This window comes from Ursus maritimus, unplaced genomic scaffold, assembly GCF_017311325.1.
Source record: "Ursus maritimus isolate PB19 unplaced genomic scaffold, ASM1731132v1 scaffold_2, whole genome shotgun sequence".
Taxonomy (NCBI): domain Eukaryota; kingdom Metazoa; phylum Chordata; class Mammalia; order Carnivora; family Ursidae; genus Ursus; species Ursus maritimus.
In genome coordinates, this window is record NW_024424452.1 from 70,326,996 (window position 1) to 70,351,462 (window position 24,467).

Genomic DNA, 24,467 nt, shown 5'->3' on the forward strand with positions numbered 1-24,467 from the left:
CCTTTGATGTGGTCTGCAGGGTCTCTGCAACCACAGCCAAATACAACAGTATGAAAGCTCAGAGAAATCTCTGCAGTTGAAGCACACCTGACACAGGTCCCTTTTTATGATCTGAAAGTATCTGGATGAACAAGATGGTATGTATCTACTGAGAGCACACAGGAGAGGCTGAAAAGCAACACCCACCTGCTCCACCAAAGGCATCAGACTTAGGACGCATCCCCTGAGAGCACCCTCCACAAGGGCCACTCGGGATGGTGCTACGGCAAATATAAAAGTAAAAACAAAATCAAAAACTCCTCTGGCAAGAATCTTGTGGCCAGGCTCCCTTCCCGATCTGCCCCCTTGTGGCAAGAATCTTGTGGCCAGGCTCCCTTCCCGATCTGCCCCCTTGTGGCAAGAATCTTGTGGCCAGGCTCCCTTCCCGATCTGTCTGGGGGCTGCCCATGCTTTTCCTCTTCAGAAATGGAGTGGCTTTCCTAGAAGAGAACATGGGCAGTAACCTCCTCAACATCGGCCACAGCAACTTCTTTCCAGACACGTCTCCAAAGGCAAGGGAAACAAAAGCAAAAATGAACTTTTGGGACTTCATCAAGATAAAAAGCTTCTGCACAGCAAAGGAAACAGTCAACAAAACTAAGAGGCAACCCACGGAATGGGAGAAGATATTTGCAAATGACATTATAGATAAAGGGCTAGTATCCAAGATTTATAAAGAACTTCTCAAACTCAACACCCAAAAAACAAATAATCAAGTCAAAAAATGGGCAGAAGACATGAGCAGACACTTCTCCAGAGAAGACATCCAAATGGCCAACAGATGCATGAAAAGATGCTCCACATCACTAGCCCTCAGGGAAACGCAGATCAGACCACACTGAGACACCACCTCACACCAGTCAGAATGGCTAATATTAACAAGGCAGGAAACAACAGATGTTGGAGAGGATGTGGAGAAAGGGGATCCCTCCTATATTGTTGGTGGGAATGCAAGTTGGTACAGCCACTCTGGAAAACAGTGTGGAGGTTCCTCAAAGAGTTAAAAATAGAGCTACCCTATGACTCAGCAATTGCACTACTGGGTGTTTACCCTAAAGATACAGATGTAGTGAAAAGAAGGGGCACATGCACCCCAGTGTTCATAGCTGCAATGTCCATAGTAGCCAAACTGTGGAAGGGGCCGAGATGCCTTTCATCAGACGAATGGATAAAGAAGATGTGGTTCATGTATACAATGGAATATTCCTCAGCCATCAGAAAGGATGAATATCCACCATTTGCAATGACATGGATGGAACTGGAGGGGATTATGCTAAGTGAAATAAGTCAAGCAGAGAAAGATAATTATCATATGGTTTCACTCATATGTGGAACGTAAGGAATCGCATGGAGGATATTAGGGGAAGGAAGGGAAAAAGAAGGGGGAGAATCAGAGAGGGAGACGCACCATGAGAGACTATGGACTCTGGGACACAAACTGAGGGTTTCAGAGGGGAGGGGGGTGAGGGGATGGGTCAGCCTGGTGATGGCTACTAAGGAGGGCACGTATTGCAATGAGCACTAGGTGTTATATGCAAATGATGGATCATGGAATACTACAAATAAAAAAAAAAAGAAAAAAGCAATGGAGTGGCTGCTCCCAGACCACTTGGCCCGCATTCCCCAGGAGGGGGCTCCGGAAGTGCCGCGTGTGTGGCCCGATCTGAGAACTCATATAGTGACTTCTCCCCTGCGTTACTCGGACAAGCATGAAGGAACAGGAGAGGCCGACGCTGCCTCCAGGTACTTCTAGACTTCATCCAAAGTTCCCCGGAGAAGCCGGAGAAGCCGCCTGCTGGGAAGCACTGCCATCACCAGCCCAGCTGTTGGGCAGGGCACGGCAGTCTGAGAGGGGCGTGGAGATCTTTCAGGATTCTCGATTTTAAACCATCAGTGGAAATCTGTTCATTCTGAGATACCAGACAAGCACGCGGCGACCTGCACATGGCTGAGCCAGGAAGGAGTTTCACACGACGTGATACGTACCTTGACTTCCAGTGGCTGTCTTGCGAGTTTCAGAAAGCAAGATGCTGATATTCTGCTTCAGGCTGTTGGAAGAAAAGATCCAAAATCAGCTTGCTTACCGTAGTAGCCGTATGAACAAAATATCATCGAAGTACCAGAGTGCGGTGGGTTGTACCTCGCTCTCCCACAAGGGAAAAAATATTCTTTTTTCCTGTTTGCACTTTTACAGAGAAGATCATGCCACCCGTCACCATTAAATTCAACACCACAGGCTCACTCTCAAAAACAAACCGGACAAATTCCTAGGGTGCCAGGCTACTGGTCTCCCCGATGGGCAGTAAGCCATTAACTCACTCACCCCTTTATAAAATGCACTTTCCCTTGCGGACCGCTCAGCAGAAGCCCCTTTCACCTTTAGTACAGCCTTGTCTTCAGGTGTTTCTTTGTAATATGATTTCTTGATTAAAATCCAGTTTAAATAGTGAACCTCCAGTAAGATTTCTTTTCTGGCATTTATTATTTATTATAATAATTCAGATAAGGAAGGATTCCTATGGTTTTAAATCTTTCAAAAATTCTTTCTCTGACTTTTTATGGCCTTGCTTAAGTGTAGTAGGATCCATCCCAAAATCATGCATCTAACATGCAGGTGACGGTGCTCTGGCTACCAGTGGCATCGGAAGGACAAGTGGGGGAATTCAAGATGTCTTAGGAAGACAGGACAGCCTTGACAAGTGCAGGCGGGAGACGGGCTGAGGCTGGGGAGGAATCCTACAGTGTTACTCTGGTCAAACAACAGTGTGCTTCTCTCATGTTTTAATTAGAATTAACTTTAAAAATTTGCACTTTTTATTTGCACGATTTAGAACTCTTTTTCATTGCTTTTTTCCCCCCTCCCTTCAGGAAGAGACACAGAGAAGGGGAAAGTTCTTTGTAAAGAATGTTTTTTTGTTTTGTTTTGTTTTTTCAAGAAGGCTCCATACCCAGTGTGCGTGGAGCCCAACGGGGCGGGAACCCATGACCCTGAGATCAGAGCTGGGCTGAGATCAAGAGTCCCACGTTTAAAGAATATTTATTTTCTATTTGATAAGATGAAAATTCTAGGGCAAGAAAACCAATTATATGCAATACTTTTTTGGTATGTTTTAGGTGCATTTTTCCAGGAAGGAAAACAGCTTATAGCTTCATTTTGTTATGTAAGAAAAAGGAGATTTTAAATTATAAGTTATACGTAAAATAAACGTAAAAACTTCTCACATAAAGGAATTAATCTAGGTGTTAATACTTGGGAAAAGTACAGATTTTGTTCCTCTCTTGCCTTTGGAAGAATTCTGCATTTTAACGTTAACAGGTTTGCTTTTTAAAACAAGGCACATTTATTTATTTTTTATTTTTTATTTTTTAAAGATTTTATTTATTTATTTGACAGAGATAGAGACAGCCAGCGAGAGAGGGAACACAAGCAGGGGGAATGGGAGAGGAAGAAGCAGGCTCATAGTGGAGGAGCCTGATGTGGGGCTCGATCCCGGAACGCCAGGATCACGCCCTGAGCCGAAGGCAGACGCTTAACCGCTGTGCCACCCAGGCGCCCCTAAAACAAGGCACATTTATATATCAAAGCAAACATTTTTTTTTTTACCAGACAAATCAAATTTAGCGTTTAAATATACAACCTTGATTTTTTAATTTCATTGAAGAGTAGGACTTCTCCTAAGATGGAGCCGTATTTCACATCCAGTGCTCCAGGGCCCTCCAACTTCTCCAGCATTTCATTAATGGCACTGGTTTTCCCAACAGCAGGGTCTCCTAAGGAAAAAAAAGACATTAGGTTACATTTATAGCCAAGGAAATGAAGAGATGCTAACACATTAAGATGAACCAATAACACTTTATTTGAAAATTGCATGAAACATAGATTCTTTCCTCCCCTTTTTAAAAAACCATGGTTAAGATTGGGTAAAACCAGGGAGTAAATACGAAATCCTCTCAAATTTTTTACAGCTCTTACAAAAGGACCGATTCAGAGTTAACCATTATTTCTAACTGAATGCTCACGTACACCTCTCACCAATCTTTTTGCTTACAGCACAGACGAGCTGCTACTGCTACACGAAATTCATTTCCCTGAAAACTTTGGCCGACACAATCTGGGAGAGAGGTTTGATGACAAACTTCTGTAGCAGAACAGGGTCATGACTTTACAATTCCGTGGATATTAAGAGTAAGAATTTTCTCAGGCCAAACTGGAGGCAAGGAATGGACTGTCTGAGAGTTCCAGCCTCGTTTGCCTCAATACTTTCTGTTTGGAACTCGGGGAGCAACAGGACGGCCTCTGGTGATGGACAACACAGCGTAGGGGGCTAGAAGAGGTAAAATAAATGTTACAGGAGAGGTGGGGCTGTATTGAATTAGTCATGTGGTAACCTTAAATGATGGAAACATCTGAACGTCAGGTTGAGGAATTACGTGTATAATTTTTTTAAAAAAATCAGGCAGTTTCTTTCAATGTTTTCCTTGTATGTAGTTATGTGAGTACATTTAATTAGACCAATCGATGTTCCTACCATTAGGGACCCTCTAAGGCCATCAGCCCACAGGCTATGGAGGCCATGCATGCGTTGACGCTATGGTTCTACTTCTGGAATTTGTCTTGGAAGGACCAGAAGGAAGGATAAAGAGTTATAACGGCCTCTACTGGCAAACGTAGGGAAAGGGGCATTCATATACTGTTAGTAAGAATATAGATTGATATGGTGTCTAAAGCTTTTCAGGGCGTATTTTTTCCCCAGTTATAAAGTAAAATGTTTAGACTAAATAATTACTAATCCTGTTCCTAACTCTGAAATTCTCCTTCTTTAAATCTAAATACCTGTGAGAAGTACAGGGCAGAAATTCTTTAAAAGAAGGCTTATGAGGAAGGAAAGGGACACCGTGTCTCTGGTGGCAATATGACTGATGTTCTCTCCATATTCTGTTATCTTCAAGAGGTTTTCACTCGATCCTTCAGGGTCCACTAGTATTGGCGTTCCTAAGGTAAAGTTAAAAAGTTTCAAATGACCTATAGATAAACGTTAATCTTTTAGGTAATAAATACTTTCTGGAGAAGTCTGCACAGTGTAGAACAATGTCAGCAGACGCACAGAAGCCAAAACGGACGCCAGTGCCTGGGGGTCTCTGCTGATCTCAGCAGCTGTTCCTTCCACCCCCACTCAGGCGGTGAACTACCCCCATCCCTCCGACTGTCCACCACCTGCAGGCAATGCCCCTTCCCCTCCTCCTTCCCTCCAGTGAAAGGAAGAAAGCAGCTCTGCTGCCAAAGCTCCTGCCGTCGTAGAAGAACTTCCCTTCCCGGGTAAGGCTTCTCCCCCATTATCTGTCTCTTGTTCCTGTTGAAACTTTCCCATGAACGAACACTTATGTACTAGTATCTCTGTCTTGTTATTGGTTGAACCATGGGAAACTGACATTCATTTAGTAAAAACCAGTTGAACATGGGAAATTTTATATGAAATAAAACACGCGCACACACACACACACACACCCAAACGAAACCATATCCGTCTTGATTCCACAGCTTCCTACAAACACCACCCCCACTCTTTCCACCATCATGCAGCCAAACCTCTCGGAAGGGCTCCACACAACAGAGACCTCACTTGCTCATCTTGTAGTCGCTTTTCTAACGTTGGCCATCGACTGGCCCACACGCTCACAGGGCGCACGATTCTGAAGCACATGAAAGTGTGTGGTCAATAGTCTCTCACTCCTGTATCCTAGAGACTAGTTCCCATCCTGTGTATGCTGGTCAGCACTTCAAAAAACTGAGTACATTTTAGAGGTGAATGTCTCATAGATTTCTTCCAGTGTCCCAGCAACGGATATTTACGGTGTTTCCAGTCTTTTGCTGAGTGTACAGAATACACCCACATCATCCTGCACACGGCCTGTCACAGACGGAGCTGCTGGGTCCGTATAAATTGGCATAGGATGTATAATTTCGATACACACTGACAAGCTGCCTTCCAGTGTTTTCATTCCAAAGCACCTCACATCATTAATGGTATTTCTGAGAATCTTCCTGGAGTCTTACATGAACAAAATGTGGGGGTTTTGTTATGGTTTGTTTCTGGTGCCAGAGACTGGTCTGATTGACTTCGGATAGTCTCAAACGAAGACGGTCCTGGGATGTTTCGACATTTAGATTCCTGTCATAGGTTGGCTTTGAAAGCTTGGGAGGGGTTTAATTTCTTCTAGGCTTGTGGCCTACAATGAGGATAAGGTGGGACCAGAGGAAGTGGTATCTTGGATTTAGTTTCCCATAGGAATGGTAAACTACGATACTGAGTTCCATGCATTCAGTTGTGTTTTTGGACGTAGTAGTAAAAGCTAAGGATAAAAATAACCAATATAGCACTAACATATGATACACAACTCAGATGTTTTAAATAAATATAATCACCCACTAACACCTACTGTGACAAATATTACACAATAGAAAGTTTGTACAAATTAATTCAAAATTAGAACTTTCTGGATGCTTGGCAACTATGATATCTCTGGTTGTTTTCTGCCAGAAAGTCTGATAACCAAACTTTGAAATACACTGATAAGAGAAACCTGACCTCAAAGAAATTCAACTCAATTTGCATTTATTGAATTTCTTATATTTGCAAGAACGCTAAATGAAGCTTGGTCATTAAGTTCCTGCCTCAAACTTCAACTGACCTCTCGTGGTACAACAATCTTCTGTATCTTTGTTTTCTGTAAGTATGCAGAAGATTGAGAAAAAGAACAATGAACAATGAAGCATTTATGGATATTTGTGAAGGTATGATTATTCTTTTCTAATTGGCTGTTTCTTTTAAAATCAAGTGTAGTTCTTACATACATGCTTTTCCTATTTTATAAGAGGTCCTCTCCCTTTTTTGCTTTCAATAACCACAGCTAATTAAAATACTAAATATTTCCACTAGTAAGACTTTCAATGACCTATAGTTTTACAATGCACACCTGACTCAATCATATAGAATCCAGTTTCTCAGAAAGCAATTCTCAGTGGATATTGTCTTAAAGGCCTGCTTTGTAAACATAGATCTAAGCTGGTTCTGCCCAACTTGGAACAGATCAGTCTCCAAAGTTGCTGAGGTAACTATTTTTATATCTAAAGTAGTCCCAACATTTTAGAGAAGTTAGAGTATGATTCTTGTAATTATTCTTACCTTTTTGAATTAGTGTCTGAATACTAGGAAGTAATTCTGACCATGGTATGAATTCGCATTGCTGTAAATCCACAAAATAGCCAAAGATGGAACGTTTACCAGTTGGTAGGTTGACGCCTACATGTGAAAATGACAAATCAATCAATCCAAGTAAGAAAGGTTCATTTATGGAATGCTTAATTGATGATATGATCTCTATGTGAAAAATCTGATAGTTGAATCAGAAATAGTAACTATTCACCAAGGGTATATCCAAATTTATAAAACAGGCCTTTTTTATTCTTCTGATCTTTAATTACATAAAAATGTCTTTTTATATCCAGAAAGCAAGGTGAATCATTATCTGATATCCTTTGAAATCTTACCCAGAAGTTCTGCTTATTATCACGTGTTGGATATTATTAAATGACAGTAATATACTGGTTTTACTCAAACCAGTGTATTAGATAACTTTGCTACTTATTTGCAAAGCACATTTGTTTTTCCATTACAAAAGTAATAAATTTTCTTAATAGATTCTGGAAAATACAGAACAATAAAAGCAAAAGAATTTAGCCATGGTTTCACCGTATGACGATAACAGTGTGAATACTTGATACAGTTCTTTGAAACATTTATAAAATTTTTATATACCAGTAAATTCATTTTTTTTGGAGTACACAGTTCTAGGAGTTTTTTACCACTGGAATGTATTTTGTAATCACCATAACGGGTGAGATAACAGAACAATTCTAAAACCCTAAAAAAACTTCCTAGTGCTACCCCTTTTGTCTTTAGTCCCAACCCTTGGTAATCACCGATCTGGGCTTTGTTTTTTTTGGGTTTTTTTTTTTTTTTTGCTACTGAGTTGTAGGAGTATTATTTAGTATTTAGGATACTAACCCCTATCACATACATGGTTTGCAAATGTTTTCTCCTGCTCCATAGGCTGAGTTTTCATTCCGTTGATTGTTTCCTTGGCTGTGCAGAAGCTTTTCAACTTCGTGCAGTCCCACTTATTTTTGCTTTTGGTGTCAATTCCAAAAAATCATTGCCAAGACCAATGTCAATTCCTTCTAGGAATTTTATAGTTCAGGTCTTACATTTGTATCTTTAATCCATTTTGAGTTCATTTTTGTTAGTGGTGTGAGTTAGGGGTCCAACTTCATTATTCAGTTTGCATGTGACTATCCAGTTTTCCCAATTCTGTTTATTGAAAAGACTATCTTCTTGATGTCTTTGTCAAAAATTGGTTGGCTAGGGGTGCATGGGTGGTTCAGTCGGTTGGGTGTCTGACTTGGTTTCAGCTCAGGTTGTGATTTCGTGGTTGTGAGATTGAGCCCCACGTTGGGTTCTGTGCTCAGTGAGGAGTCTGCTTCGGCTTCTTTCCCCCTCTCCCTCTGCCCCTCCCTACTCATGCGTGTGCTCTCTCTGAAGTGAATAAAATCTTTAAAAAAAATTGGTTGGGTGTAAGGGCATGGGTATTTCTAGACTCTATTCTGTTCTCTTGGTCTCTGTGTTGGTTTTCAATGCCAGCGCCATAGTGTTCTGATTTTTACTGCTCTGTATTACAGTTTGAGATCAGGAGTGTGATGCCTCCGGCTTTGTTCTTCTTCCACAGGATTGTTTTGGCTCTTCAGTCTTTTCTGGTTCCATATGAATTTGAGGATTGTTTTATCTATTTCTGTGAAAAACGCCACTGCGGTTTTGATAGGGAAAGCACGGAATCTATAGATGGCTTTGGGTAGTACGGACATTTTAACAATACTAATTCCTTCCATCCATAAGCACAGTCTATTTAGTTGTGTCTTCTTTGATTCCTTTCATCAGTGTCTTGTAATTTTCAATGTACTGACCTTTTATCTCCTTGGTTAATTTATTCTTAGTTATTTTATTTTTTGAGGCACTTGTAAATGGTACTATTTTCTTAAACTCTTGTTCGGCTAGTTAGTGCATAGAAACACAAGTGATTTTTGTATGTGATTTTGAATCCTGCAACTTTACTGAATTTGTTTATTTGTTATAAAAGTTTTTTGTATAGTCTTTAGGATATTCTGTATATAAGATCATATCATCTGTAAGCAGAGACAATTTTACTTCTTCCTTTCCAATTTGGATGCCTTTCACTACTTTTTTTCACCCTTTTCAAAGATGTCTTATTTATTTTCTCTCTTTTTAAAAAATATTTATATAATAAGTGGCCTCCTGACTCCCCATCACCTGTTCCGCCCATCCCTCCCCATCTCCCTTCTGGTGACCATCAGTGTGTTCTCTAGAGTTAAGAATCTGTTTCTTGGCTTGTCTCGCTCTCTTTTTCCATTTGTTTGTTTTGTTTCTTAAATTCCACATATGAGTGAAATCACACAGTATTTGTCTTTCTCTGACTGACTTATTTCATTTGGCATAATATGCTCTAGGTGCATCCATGTTGTTGCAAATGGCAAGAATTCATCCTTTTTATGGCTGAGTAGTATTCCATCGTGTGTGTGTGTGTATCACATCTTCTTTATCCATTCATCAGCTGATAAACCACTGGCGCTGCTTCCATATTTCAGCTACTGTAAATAACGCTGCAGTAACCACTGGGGTGCACATAGCCCTTTGAATCAGTGTTTTTGTACTTTCGGGGTAAATACCCACTAATGTGATTACTGGATCATAGGGTAGTGCCATTTTTGATTTTTTGAGAAACCTCAATCCTGTCTTCCACAGTGGGTGCACCAGTTTGCATTTCTACCAGTGATGCACAAGTGCTCCTTTTCTCCCCATCCTGGCTGACACCTGTTATTTCTCGTGTTGTTGATTTTAGCCATTCTGACCCGTGCGAGGCGATGCCTCATTGTGGTTTAGATTTGCGTTTCCCTGGTGACGAGTGACATTGAGCATCTTTTCATGTGTCTGTTGGCCATCTGGATGTCTTCTTTGGACAAGTGTCTGTTCATGTCTTCTGCCCATTTTTTAATTGGATTGTTTTTTGGATTTGAGTTGTATCAGTTCTTTATATTTTGGAAACTAACCCTTTATCAGACATGTTACTTGCAAATATCTTCTCCCATTCCATAAATTGCCTTTTAGTTTTGTTGTTTCCTTTGCTGTGCAGAAGCTTTTTATTTTGATTAGTTTATTTTTGCTCTTATTTCTCTTGTCTCAGAAGACACATCTAGAAAAATACTGCTATGCCCATGTCTAAGAGGTTACTATCTGTCTTCTCCTCTAGGATTTTACAGTTTCAGGTCCCACATTTAGGTCCTTAATTCATTTTGAGTTTATTTTTGTGTATGGTATAAGAAAGTGGTCCAGTTTCATTCTTCTGCATGTGGCTGTCCAGTTTTCCCAGTACCATTTGAAAAGACTGTTTTTCCCCCATTGTATTTTCTTTCCTGCTGTGTTGAAGATGTATTGACCATGTAATTGTGGATTTATTACTTTTTTTTAAGAGATTTTGAGAGTGAGTGAACATGAGGGGGGGTTGGGGGGGAGGGAGAAGCAGGCTCCCCGCTGAGCAGGGAGCCCAACTTGGGGCTCGATCCCAGGACCCTGAGATCATGACCCAAGCTGAAGGTAGATGCCCAACCAACCTGAGCCACCCAGGTGCCCCTAATTGTGGGTTTATTTCTGGGCTCTCTATTCTGTTCTGTTGATCTATGTGTCTATTTTTATGACAGTACCATACTGTTTTGTTTACTACAGCTTTGTAATAGAACCTGAAGTCCGGTATTGTGATGCTTCCTGTTTTTTCTTTTCAAGACTGCTTTGGCAGTCTTTTGTCTTTTGCGGTTCTGTACAAATTTTAGGACTGTTTTTCTAGCCCTGTGAAAAATGCCATTGATATTTTGATAGGGATTGCATTAAATCTGTAGATTGCTTTAGACAGTACAGACATCTGAACAGTATCTGTTCTTCCAGATTTGTCAATTTTGTTTATCTTTTCAAAAAACCTGCTCTTAGTTTCGTTGATCTTTTCTATTGTTTTTCTGGTTTCTTTTAATTCATTTCTACTCTGATCTTTGTTATTTCTTTCCTTCTGCTAACTTTAGGCTTAGTTTATTCTTCTTTTTCTTTGAAGTGTAAAGTTAGATTATTTGAGATCTTTCTTTTATCGTCATGTCGGCATTTATTGCTATAAAACTCCTTCTAAGAAATTTTTATTGAAATCTATAAGTTACATGGGGCGCCTGGGTGGCGCAATCGTTAAGTGTCTGCCTTCGGCTCAGGGCGTGATCCCAGCGTTCTGGGATCGAGCCCCACATCAGGCTCCTCTGCTGGTAGCCTGCTTCTTCCTCTCCCACTCCCCCTGCTTGTGTTCCCTCTTTCACTGGCTGTCTTTCTCTGTGTCAAATAAATAAATAAAATCTTAAAAAAAAGAAGAAACCTATAAGGTACAATAAGTTGTGTTTCCATTGTTTTTTTCAAGGTTTAACTTTTTTTTCATTGATTTTTCAGAAGTGTGTTAATTTCTACTTTTTTTTTTTTTTTTTTTTTTTTTTTTTTAGTTTTCATCAAGGTATTTCTAGTTTCATTCCACTATGGTCAGAAAAGATACTTGGTATAATTTTCAATCTTATTTGTTATACTTTTTTATTTAAAGTCTATATTGTCCAATATAAGTATAGCTTAGCTACACCTGGTATCTTTCAGTTTTCCATTTGCATGAAATATCATTTCCCATCCCTGCCATTTGAGCCTCTGTGGGTCCCTGAATCAGAAGTGAATCTCTTGTAGGCAGCATATAGTTGGGTATTGTTTTAAAAATCCATTTATATACCTGTTATCTTTTGATTGTAGAATTTAATTCATTTACTTTTAAAGTAATCTTGAGAAGCAAAGACTAATGTCATCTGATTATGTTCCCTCTTCCTGTCTTCCTTGTGAACTGATGATTTTCCCTAGAGGTATGCTTTAATTTCCTTTTCTTTATCTTTTGTGTATCTACTGTTAGTTTTTGGTTTGTGGTTACCATGACACTTACATAAAACATCTTTTAAGCTGATAACAACTTAACTTCAATCACATGCAAAAACTCTTTTATCCTCCCCTCACATTTTATGTTTTCCATGTCACAATTTCTCTCTCTTTATATTGTGCATCCATTACACATCTAAGAGGCTATAGTAATTTTTAATGTTTTTGGGTTTTAATTTTTATACTAGAGTTAAAAGTGATTCACACACCACATTACAGTATTAGAGCATGTGAGTTTGACTATATTCTTACCTTTACCAATACGTTTTATAATTTCATATGTTTTCCTGCTACTAATTAACATTTTCACTTCAGTTTGAAGAACTCCTTTTAGCATTCCTTGTAGGGCAGGTCTGGGGTGGTGAACTCCCTCAGCTTTTGTTTGTTTGGGAAAGTCTTTATCTCTCCTTCATTTTTTAAAAAAATATTTTATTTATTTGAGAGAGAGAGAAAGAGAGCATGAGAGATAGAGAGAACAAGCAGGGGGAAGGGTGGAAGGAGAGGGAGAAGCAGACTCCCCAATGAGCAGGGAGCCCCATAGAGGGCTTGACCCAGGACCCAGAGATCACGACCTGAACTGAAGGCAGATGCTTAACTGACTGAGCCACCCAGACGCCCCTCTCCTTCATTTCTGAAGGACAACTTTGCAGAATAAAGTATTCCCGGATGGCAGTTTTCTCTTTCAGCGCCTTGAAGAGATCATCCCACTGTCCCCTGGCCTGCAAGGTTTGTGCTGAGGAATTTGCTGAGCCTTATGGTGTTCATTCTATGTGGGCAATTTTTTCCTTTGCCTGTGTTCAAATTCTCTTTCTTTAGACAGTTTATTATAATGTGTCTGAGAAGATTTTTTGGGTTGAAATTATTGGAGGATCTCTGAACTTTATGTAAAAGGTATCTAAATCCCTCCCCAGATTCAGTAACTTCTCAGCCATTATTTCTTTAAATAAGCTTTCTGCCCCTTTCTCCCTCTCCTCTCCTTCTGGGACTCCCATAATGTGTAGATTTTAAAAAATGATATCCCATATTTCATAGGCTTTGTCCATTCTTTTTCTCTGTTCTCCAGTTAATGGATAATTTCAAATGAACTGTTTTCTGTCTTAGAGACTCTTTCCTCTGCTTGATCCAGTCTATGGTTGAAGTTTTATTCCATTTGCTGTATTCTCCAGCTCCACAACTTCTGTTTGGTTCTGTTCTGATTCCCATCTCTGTTAAATTTCTCATTTTGTTCAAGTATTGTTTTCCTGATTTCATTGTCCTCCAGTGTTGTCTTTTATTTTTTTATTTTTTATTTTTTTTAAAGATTTTATTTATTTATTTGACAGGATAGAGACAGCCAGCTAGAGAGGGAACACGAACAGGGGGAGTGGGAGAGGAAGAAGCAGGCTCATAGCAGAGGAGCCTGATGTGGGGCTCGATCCCATAATGCCGGGATCATGCCCTGAGCTGAAGGCAGATGCTTAACCGCTGTGCCACCCAGGCGCCCCCAGTGTTGTCTTTTAGCTCACTGGGCTTCCTCAAAACAACTATTTTGAATTTTTATCAAGCAAATCACAAATCTCTGTTTCTTTGGGGTCAGTTACTGGAGAAATATTGTACTCCTTTGGTTATCATGTTTCCTCGATTTTTCATGTTCCTGGAAGTTCTTCATTGCAGTCTCTACATTTGAAGAAACGGTCTCCTCCGGTCTCTACTACCTGGCTGTGGGAGAGAAATAACTCCCTTCGACCTGTTAAGGATCCTGAGGCTTTTCTGGGTCTTTTCTATGGAGAGGACAAGATCTTGTTCTCGCCTGTTGGGGAATTTTTAGGCACGTATGCCTTCTCTCCATCCTGCCAAGCCAGGCTGGGTGCTGACAGCCTCCCTGTTGCTTTCCCTAGGGTGGTGCTGGGTGCCATATTTGTGTGGTTTCTCCCACTCCTACAGTCTGCTGAGGATTCTACTAGCCATATGAAAAGGCTTACTTCTGCTCCCCTCTGGGATGCACTCAGGGCACTGGCCCCTGGATGGGGGCGTTTATGGGTAAGGCTAGTGGAGTGCTGGGGGAGCCTGTGCGTGGGCCAGTTCAGGGGATCCTCGGGCAGGGTGTCCCCAGAAGCTCATGGGTGGACCTCCTATTGGAGTTCTAAAGCTGTTTAGCAGGATTTGTGTCCCATTCTGAGCCCTGGCTGCTATTCTCCCAGCTATTCACTGCCCTACAGTCAGGTAGCTCAGAGTTTGGTACTTTGTATGGGGCTAAAGAAAACTGGGCCTCCCTGGCAGTGTCCCACACAGCTGAGAAGCCAGTCGCTCATGCACATGCCGTCCCTCTTCCCTCCTGGCACTGGGCTGTGCCGCCAAGGGGAGGGTGATGAGAGTAAAGAGCTGAGAAATGTATCTCCGTGTACTAATAAACACACATCTGTTTTTTGTTGTTTTGTTTGTTTTTTATTATTATATTATGTTAGTCACCATACAGTACATCCCTAGTTTTTGATGTAAAGTTCGATGATTCATTACTTGCGTATAACACCCAGTGCACCATGCAATACTTGCCCTCCTTACTACCCATCACCGGTCTGTCCCATTCCCCCACTCCCCTCCCCTCTGAAGCCCTCAGTTTGTTTCCCAGAGTCCATAGTCTCTCATGGTTCATTCCCCCTTCATTCTTCCCTTTCTTCCCCTACTGATCTTCCTACTTCTTATGTTCCATAAATGAGTGAAACCAAATGATAGTTGTCTTTCTCTGCTTGACTTATTGCACTTAGCATCATCTCCTCCAGTCCCGTCCATGTTGCTGCAAATGTTGAGAAATCGTTTTATCTCTGCATCTATCTGCAGGTCTATTGAGAATAGAAGGCGTGAGTTCAGACTAACAAAGCCTTTGTGTAAGTTGTCTATTGCTGTTATAAGAAATCACCACAGCCTTAGGGGCTTGAAGCAACACAGATTTATTGGTTTACAGTTTCAGAGGTCAGAGGTCCAAGCTGTTGTCACGGCTAAAATCAAAGTGTTGGCAGGACTGCATTCCTTTGGAGGCTCTCAAGGAAAATCCCTTTCTTTGCCCTTTCCAGCTCTGGGCGGCCACCTGTAGTCCTGGGCTCATGGCCTCTTCCTCCACCTTCAAAGCCCGCAGCTGCACAACTGCGTCACTTCAACCTCGCTTCCCTCCGCACGCCTCCTCCGGTCACTCTGCTGCCTCCTTCTCCATCACTAAGGACTCATGCAGTTACATCGGCCCCCATAAGATAATCCAGGGTAATCTTCCCAACTCAAGGTCCTTAACTTAGTGCCATTCTCAAACTCTGCTGTGCTATGAGACAGCATATCCACAGGCCCAAGGTGTGAGATGTGGGGATCTCCGGAAGCCCTTATTCTGCCTTATCATCGCCCAGCAAGAGGAGTCACTGCAACATTTGTCCTTTGCTTTCCTTCTCTGTTGTTTAATCTCTTGCAACTAAGAACCAGTTTGTGAGGAAACAGCGTCAGATCAGAGAATAGCCTGCTCTTCGTCAAATTCTGCCCTAAGTGTAACATCCATTGATGTTCTTGCCTGATCTAATCTTTAGCTATGATGGATGCAGTGGATAGACGGAACTGTTATCCTAAACCACACAAATAATTTTGCAAATTTAATAATCAGTTAAAGGTGATTAGCAGAAACAAGGTTAAGAGCCACCAATTAGTAAGACTTAAATGACTGGAATTATCAGGTACATATTCTAAGAAAGCCATGCTTACTATGCTTTCTATGTTTAAATAAAAGTAAGCTTGAAAATACCTAAAAACAGCAAGAAACTATAAAAAAGTGACACAGCCTATTTCAAAGGAACCAAACAGACCTTCAGAAATGAAACTTAAGAGCTCAGCAACAGGGGCGCCTGGGTGGCACAGCGGTTAAGCGTCTGCCTTCGGCTCAGGGCGTGATCCCGGCGTCATGTGATCGAGCCCCACATCAGGCTCCTCCGCTAGGAGCCTGCTTCTTCCTCTCCCACTCCCCCTGCTTGTGTTCCCTCTCTCGCTGACTGTCTCTATCTCTGTCGAATAAATAAATAAAATCTTAAAAAAAAAAAAAGAGCTCAGCAACAACAACAAAACCTGGACCATACTTAATGGGGAAGCGCCTGAATTACCATTCATAATGGCAAACGCAAAACCACAGAAAAAAGGATGACATACGTACGACGAAGCTTAACAAGAAACACGCAAAGTCAAGATGAAGAAAACTTGAAAACTTTTTTCTAGGTTTCAATTTACTGATCTTTTAAAAAAGATTTCATTTATTTATTTGAGAGAGAGAGAGAATGAGCATGAGCTGGGAGAGGGGCAGAGGGAGAGGGACAAGCAGGATCCCTGCTCAGCCCAACTTGGGGCTCGATCTCAGAACCCTGAGATCATGACCTGAGCCAAAGGCAGATGCTTAACTGACTGAGCCACCCAGGCGCCCATCAATTTACTGATTCTTTCTTTGATGGTGCCAAGAGTAGAGTTCGTCTGGACTACTGACTCTTCCACTTGAATGACTACGGAATTTCTACTTAGTCCTCTTTCATAGCCGTATGTTCTATTTTCATTTCTACTATTTTTTTTGTTTTTGCTTCATATATGCTTCTTTATTTAAAAATGGATGCCATTTCTTTATCTATCTTTAAAAAAAGAACCCTAAACATATTTATATCAAAGTCTCCGTTAGACTACAACAATTTCATCTGGAATGAATTAGTATTATGATAGGTGATTTCATTAGTATACTTTCTTAGTATTGATTGTTTGGTGTTTTATAATTCTGTTCACAGGATGACTACAAGTGGGAGGTTTCTGGACTCCCTTTTCTACTCATTTCCATTTTGATGGTTTTGTACTTTTTACGACTGCTGCTGCCTGCCTCTCCTTTCATTCTTACATCCCTGTCTCAAACCAGCTTTTCTACTGGTACTACAGATGACAAGACAAAATTTCATAGTCATCGTTTTAAGATAAACAATCTAACATATTGTATGATTTATGGACTTGTCTTTAGGTTCACAGGGAAAAGAAATTATGGAATTTGAGGTATTTATGCCTGAAAATCAGGGTGGTTTATTTATCATAGGAGCTAGCAGCAACATCGAGTTGAATCACTAAGTTCAACAACAAATTAACATGCAATGCTTTATATTAGAAGTTAATTTCTGGGGCACCTGGATGGCTCAGTCAGTTAACTGTCTGCCTTTGGCTCAGATCATGATCTCAGGGTCCTGGGATCAAGCCCCACGTAGGGCTCTGTGCTCAGCAGGGAGCCTGCTTCTCCCTCTCCCTCTGCCTGCTTCTCCTTCCCCCTGCTCATGCTCTCTCTCTCAAATAAATAAAATCTTTTAAAAAAAGTTAATTTCCATAGGAAATAACATAAAGCTTTGTGATCAAAGTTAAATAGAACTTTTACAAATAATTTCAAAAGGTACTTTAAGAGTTATAACACATGAACTGGTCAAACCTGTACTTTTGGTAAATATTTTTAGCCCTCATCTTTATTTAACAAAGTTCTTCTAAATATATTCATGTTCACTATTTTGTGTCTTTTTGGCACCTGTACCAAGGATCTCTTCATCTGTTCAAAGTTCCTTTAATCAGTAACAGCTAATTGGGAAGGCTTACCATTTCAGAATATTAGGCCAGAGTCCATTTGTTAGAACAGACTCAAAAAACCACATATTAATAAAAAAAATCTAAGACTTCATAAAATAATTTTTTCAATATAAGTCTGTAAAAAGTAAATGAAACTATAATCTGCAGAAGTTCCTGGTGCACGATGGTCTGTATCTCACGGAGCCAGCTATGTGGCTGCTCGGCTCAACTGGCCGAGGCCATAGTTTCAAGGCTTTATCTTTGTTCTTGTGCCTTTGTTCTTCAACCAGGAATCTAATTTACTGCAGCCTCTTTTTGCTGGAGTAGGGGTACTGGAGTGTGCTTTTACCTTTAATCTCACATTTTTAAAAGATGGGCCTTTTAATTGAAGCCCAAACAAAAAGAGTTTCAAGCTAATTTTTTAAGGAGGGAGGGGCAGAGGGAGAGAGACTCCATCTCACAACCCTGAGATCATGACCTGAGCCGAAATCAAGAGTTGGACCCTTAACCAACTGAGCCCACCCAGGCGTCCCTCTTTTTTAAAATTTTTTATTTTATCCAGAGATTTATATTGGCTCTGACAAAGTACCTGTTTTTTTTTTTTTTTAAGTAGGCTCCATGCCCAGCAAGGAGCCCAACATGGGGCTTGAACTCTCAACTCTGAGATTAAGACTGGCACTGAGATCAAGAGTTGGACTGAGCGGCCGACTGAACCACCCAGACACCCCCAAACCAATATTCTAAGGTAAGCAAAATTATGACTGCTGCCCCCAGAACTTACCTATATGGGGATTGCTCTCGAATAATTCATGCACAAGGTTGTCAAAATCGTAGGTCACCCTGGCCAGAGTACTAGGCTCGTGGCTCGAATACAGCACCGTGTCATCTTCATGCTCATCCTCACGCTTTAAAGTTCCTCCAAACGCCCAAGTAAATGCAAACACGAAGAGCTTCTGAAGCATAATTTTTAATTTATCGGGATTCTTCTCCAGATACCATGTATTTTCAGCTCTGGGGCAGAGAATGTGGAAGGGTGAGAGTTAACATTTTCAGAAGGAAGTTCAGGGATGTCAATATCATGTCAAAGTTTCATTATTAAAAATTATAAAACAGTTAGGTGTTAACATAAATGTTTTAAGGGTAATGTACAATTTTTGTTGATACGTCATGTTACATTATATACTGCTACTATTTTTAAGGTACCATTTGTGTAAGAGATTTGTAGTCAACCTTTCTTTAGGTAGTACAAATGATTCACTTTTATTTATTAGGTTAGTTTATTAGTTGACAGCTTACCTGTCTTTTGGGAGATGGTCTGGTAATTCTCCATTTTATGTTCAAAAACATAACCGAACAGCCCTTCACTCTGTACTCCTCTCAACCAAGTCCCAGAGGCTGACTTAGCTCCACCTGGCTACAGCCGGGCACTGAGAGGCTGAGGAGAGTCTTGTCCAGTCTGGGCCAACAAGGTCACCCTGGTCTGTGGACCCTGAGATTCTCTAGTGACAGGGCTGATGGTGATGGACTGAAGGACAGGTTTGGGCCTGATTTCAAGGCATTTAAAATAATTCAGGATTTAGCATTATTATAAAATTTATAAATTATGAAAATCCTAAAAAATATATCACTGACCTGAAATTTCTTGGCAATCATGAATGTCTAATGCACATGTACAATTAATTCTATTTAAAATTTCTATCATGTGTGATAGTTCATTCAGCAAATATTTACTGAATTCCTACTATGTATCAGTCCCCCTGGACAAAGCAAAGGTGATCCCTTCTGCCTAGAACAAGAACACACATGCTAAGCCATGGCGTGTGTGAAGAATGCAGTTACGTGGGCCGTGCCAGGCGGTAGAGGGGACTGCGTCCACCTGTGGCAGGTGGGGACGGCCCCTGGGGAGAGGTGACAGGTGAACGGGGACGTGAAGACTGAGTGAGATTTGGCAAAATGTAGGAAGATGAACATTTCGAGCACAAGGAACACATGTGCCACGACCCGAGGTCAAAGGATGACGGCTGGTTTGAGGAACTGAGACAAAAAGCCAGTGTCACTGAAGCACACTGGAGTCAGAGCAGAGGCGGGCAGGGCTTTCACGCTCTACACGGCTTCTGTCCTTCCACTCGGAGTGTAATGGGAAGGCATGGAATGGCTAGAAAAAAGAGACATTCTAATTTATTATTGATTTTTTTGTAGTGTATTTTTTTTTTAAAGAATCAAACATCTGCAGGGCGCCTGGGTGGCTCAGTCGGTGAAGCGTCTGCTTTGGCTCAGGTTATGGTCTCAGGGTCCTGGGATTGAGCCCCGCATTGGGCTCCCTGCTCAGCGGGGAGCCTGCTTCTCCCTCTCCGCTCTGTTCATGTTCCCTCTCTCCCTTTCTTTCAAAAAAATAAATTTTAAAAAAATCTTTTAAAAAATCGAATGTCTGCATATAATACCAGGAGACGTGCACAAGCATATTAATCACCGTAGAATTTGTCATAACAAAAATTGAAAATATATACGTCCATCAACAGGTCAGTAATTTGTGACATATTTATACAATGGACTAATAGCAGTGAAATGAAGAACCCTTACATGCACAGTGAATTAATCATAGGAACACTGAACAAAAAAATATAAGTAAGTCACCCAAGAACACAGTGGTTCCACTACAGTTTAAAAACATGCAAATGTGAAAAATACATTGTTTGGAAATGTATTGATAAACGCAAAATCCACGTTGGTCCAGATGATAGGATGGCGTAAGATCTAGATAGATACATGGTGGACTTCAAAGATAAATTACAAGTTTTTTCTAGAACTGTGTGGTGTGTATAGGGATGTTTGCATATTGTTTATATCCCGCCCGTACTTCACAAATACTCTTTTATGGCTACTCACCGTTCAATAAAAGTTTAAAATAATGTACAGTAGTTGCGTTCAGAATGGACTAGAAGAACTGGGAAAACCAATGGGGGAAGCTCTTGCAACAGGACAGGCAGGAAACAGTGAAGGTTTGGGCAGAAATCAGACAGTGAGGATGCAGACAAGAGGGGGAAGTGAAGGAGTTGCCAGAGTAAAAACCGTACTTAAATGTTGTCATTTAAAAGAAAATGTGACATGAATGTGTCGGGGCCTCATGATGGAATGCAGGAGGGCCTCAACGGTGGCTCTCCTGTCCATTTTGTAAAATGGCAGACATGCAGAGGTAATAATCTCTATAGCTGTAATGTACTGACTATGGACCGGGCGCTATTCTAGACACGTAGCACATCGCATTATTATTCTACTTTAATAAATGAGAAAACCAAAGCTGAAAGATTATTTAGTAACTGGCTCAACATTTCTCAGCTCGTAAACAGCAGCTTCATGAAATAAATTCATGTCAATTTTATTCCTTTCTCAAATATGCACAAAGTCTGCCCAGGATGTACTCACACTGTCCATTTAACTTAGTATCAAAATCTCGTGAACTCGCATTAGATACACAAGGGCTCTATCTAAGCTGCAATAAGATAAATTAAAGTGGATTTTGATATTAGGAAGTCACAAAAGTCCTGGCTTATTGACAGGTAATCCCGCACGAGCTTGCGGGGCTGGCACCTAGTAGGGACTTAAGCAGATCTGTTGAATGAATGTAACTGACCTCTTTTTTACACTCCTGAGTTTGACAGAAACTTCTGAATGTGAAGAACTTTTCTCCTCAGTGGAAATATCCTTCAAATCTTCACCTAAAAGGAAAAGAGTTTTTTTTCCACAGTGAACAACAGACCCTAAATTTACCTGGTAACTTAGTGAGGTTTAACCTTCAACATTGTTTCGTTTGTGAATTGTCACAGAACATCCTTCTTTCACGCATTCTCACGTAGATCCCTTACCAGATCGAAGTGGGAGTCCCCTTTCTAAGAGAAGAGGGGCAGAGGATGTACCTGCAATTGTCCAAAGTGATTCTTATGTATCTGAAGCATAAATCAACATACTTTTTTCTTCATTCCATTCTAGTATCTTTTTTGTTAAGTCGGATTGCTCCAACGTGAAAACTTTAGGACATTCAGGTAATCACCTCCGAAGTGATGTACGTTACGAACTAAATTGTAAATGGGTCCTAATGTGAGGTGAAGGATTAGAAACGCTATCTAATTTCAAGTAGTGAGTTTACTAAAACAAACAGCAAGCAGGTGCACTTTGGGCAGACTGTATTCATCTCCCTCCCACCCCCGTCACCCACCTGTTCTGTCCAGGTAATGCATGTCGCAGAGGAACAGAGAGAATGAGCAATTACTCATTCTTTCTTTTAGCTTATTTTCTCTTTTATAATGTTTGTTTTCTTTATATTAAAATAATAAAGGCTTCTTGTAGTACCTATCACTCTACAATTCTACAACACGTAGGTTAACAATGACTAAATGGTGATGCATTTCATTATGGTCCTTTATATAAATACATAATATTTAAATACTATATTTTAGAATTTAAACCCAAATCAAAAGTTAAAAAGAGAGTTGGCGTCTCATCCTGCTTTTTAAGTCTGTCTTCATGTCTTTCCATTGGAACGTGACACTGTTGCACCCTGGTTTATGAAGCCATTCTCCTATTGGTGGAATTCAGATTTTTGCTGTTTTATAATAAATAATGCTGCTACAAAATAAAGGTCCTTGTGCATTAATCTGTACACTTCTGTGATTATTTCTCTAGAATGAGAGATTCTAGGGCAGAATACATGGATATTTTTGACATATATTGCCAGATGGCTCTCCAAGAAAGGCTGAAACAACTTCTACCTCGAATAGCTTCTGTGAGTTTATATGTTAATACATTCTAGCTATTGATGTGTTTTCTCCATTCGAAAATCTCTTTGCTTATTAGATGAAAATTTTATGCTATTTTCAAATAAATGTTCTTTTCATTATCTGTAAGGTTAAACACTTTAAGAATTTTATTTAAGTTTCATTTATTGGAAATTTTAGTGGTTGTGAGAAGACCCCTGTGACCCAGGTGGCTTTCATACCTGCCTCTCCTCTACCCTTCCAGACACTCGTTCCATCTGCCACAGACACAACTGGAACTCAACTGTTCTTTATCAACTAGTGAGTTGTGTGTTGTTGTACCGGATTCAAGGATACAGTTCACTCTTGGAGCTACAGGCTCTGTGTCTGTCTGTATGTTCATGTATGTGTATGGATATATGCTACGTATGGATAACATTTTTCTATATCTAGACAATACTGTCAAAATTAATTTATAAAAGATCTCTGTTTAATTGTCTTAAAAATAAGCTTTAATATCAAGAATGAGCTTATGTGAAACTAAAATTTAATTTTCTTTCATCTGTTCAAAGGACAAAGTTTTCTGGGACTATTGATTTGTTCTTGACAGGATTATATGAGGTTTTTCTTTACTTTTTAAGTAATCTGTCTAGAAAACAATGACTGGGGACACCTGGGTGGCTCAGTCTGTTAAACATCTGCCTTCCGCTTAGGCCCTGATCCCAGAGTCCCGCATCAGGCTCCCTGCTCAGTGGGGAGTCTGTTTCTCCTCCCTCTGCCTCCCCTGCTTGTGTGCCCTCTCTCTGACAAATAATAAAAACCTTAAAAAAAAGAAAAAAAGAAAACAGTGATTGATGTTTTGCCAAAATAATTTACTGGGATTCATGTTGTCTTTATCACGTCTTTGATTACTTAAGAAAACTGAGTCTTCTCTAGTAAAAGAGCTGAGTTTTTTACAACTATGTAACTTTTTGTATTTGCCTCAAGTCTTTGTCTCTTTGGTTAAATTAATAACTAAATATTGTTTCACAATGATATGATCCTCTTTAATCAAGTATTTTAAAACTTTGTGAAACTTCTGATAAACTTCCCCCAAATCAAACTCTAAATGAAGTTTTTCTGACCCTGAAATAACTTTGAGATTTTTACAGAGGGTCCCTGGACCATCTCAAAAGATTTGCTCTCTCTCCCTATAAAAGAGATATATTCAACTAATTACATTTACTTGATATATTAAATTACACAGAAAGCATTATCAAATAAAAGTGATACTAAATTTTCTTTAGGTTATATATAAACAGATGTATATTATTAATGTAAATATTCTAAAAATTATATGAAATTCCTAGAAATCTGGTGACTTAGTGTAATATTATCAATCATTTTATTTTTTAAATTAAGATATCACAAAAATAATCAAATTTCCTTGCCAATGCATTACAATGAACTCTCATCAGATCTTTAGCCACAGCTGTTTTTAAGTCTCTTGTCACTTACAGACAGTTGTTTTCCTCTAACGCTTCATGCTCCAGGAGAGATGCAGAAAAGACGACTGACTGGGTTCTGACAGCTAAGATCATACCACTGAATTGACTAAGAATTTACAGAACTCTGATTTAAAAACTTACAAATTCATAAAACTGATACCAAAAGATCAAGATCAACAACAATTACATAGAACTAAATCAACTGATGAGGATGGTTGTAATTTTTATGACTTTTTGTTTAAAATATTGTTGGTCCTTTTATGTTTTGTTTTTTCTGACTAAAAAAAACCCCTTTTTTAAAAAATTGGGAAAATACAATTAAAATCTGCAAGACAACAGAAAACAAATCTGTTGAAATGGTAAAGAAGGAAAACCATGATGGGGCGCCTGGGTGGTGCAGTCCTTAAGCGTCTGCCTTCGGCTCAGGGCGTGATCCCAGTGTTCTGGGATCGAGCCCCACATCGGGCGTTTCTTCCTCTCCCACT

At 40.1% G+C, this 24,467-nt stretch overlaps 1 protein-coding gene across 1 annotated transcript in view; it reads right to left on the minus strand.

Moving 5' to 3' along the window:
- The window catches only part of DNAH14 (dynein axonemal heavy chain 14), a 298,523-nt gene that overhangs the window by 113,106 nt on the left and 160,950 nt on the right, over positions 1-24,467 (minus strand). Inside the window, exons 42-47 of the mRNA XM_040636128.1 lie at positions 21,376-21,460; positions 18,526-18,755; positions 7,224-7,340; positions 4,874-5,032; positions 3,675-3,810; positions 2,026-2,087 (exon numbers count right to left, since the gene is read on the minus strand). Of these exons, the coding sequence (XP_040492062.1) occupies positions 2,026-2,087; positions 3,675-3,810; positions 4,874-5,032; positions 7,224-7,340; positions 18,526-18,755; positions 21,376-21,460 (789 nt within the window). The remainder of the gene's footprint in view (positions 1-2,025; positions 2,088-3,674; positions 3,811-4,873; positions 5,033-7,223; positions 7,341-18,525; positions 18,756-21,375; positions 21,461-24,467) is intronic.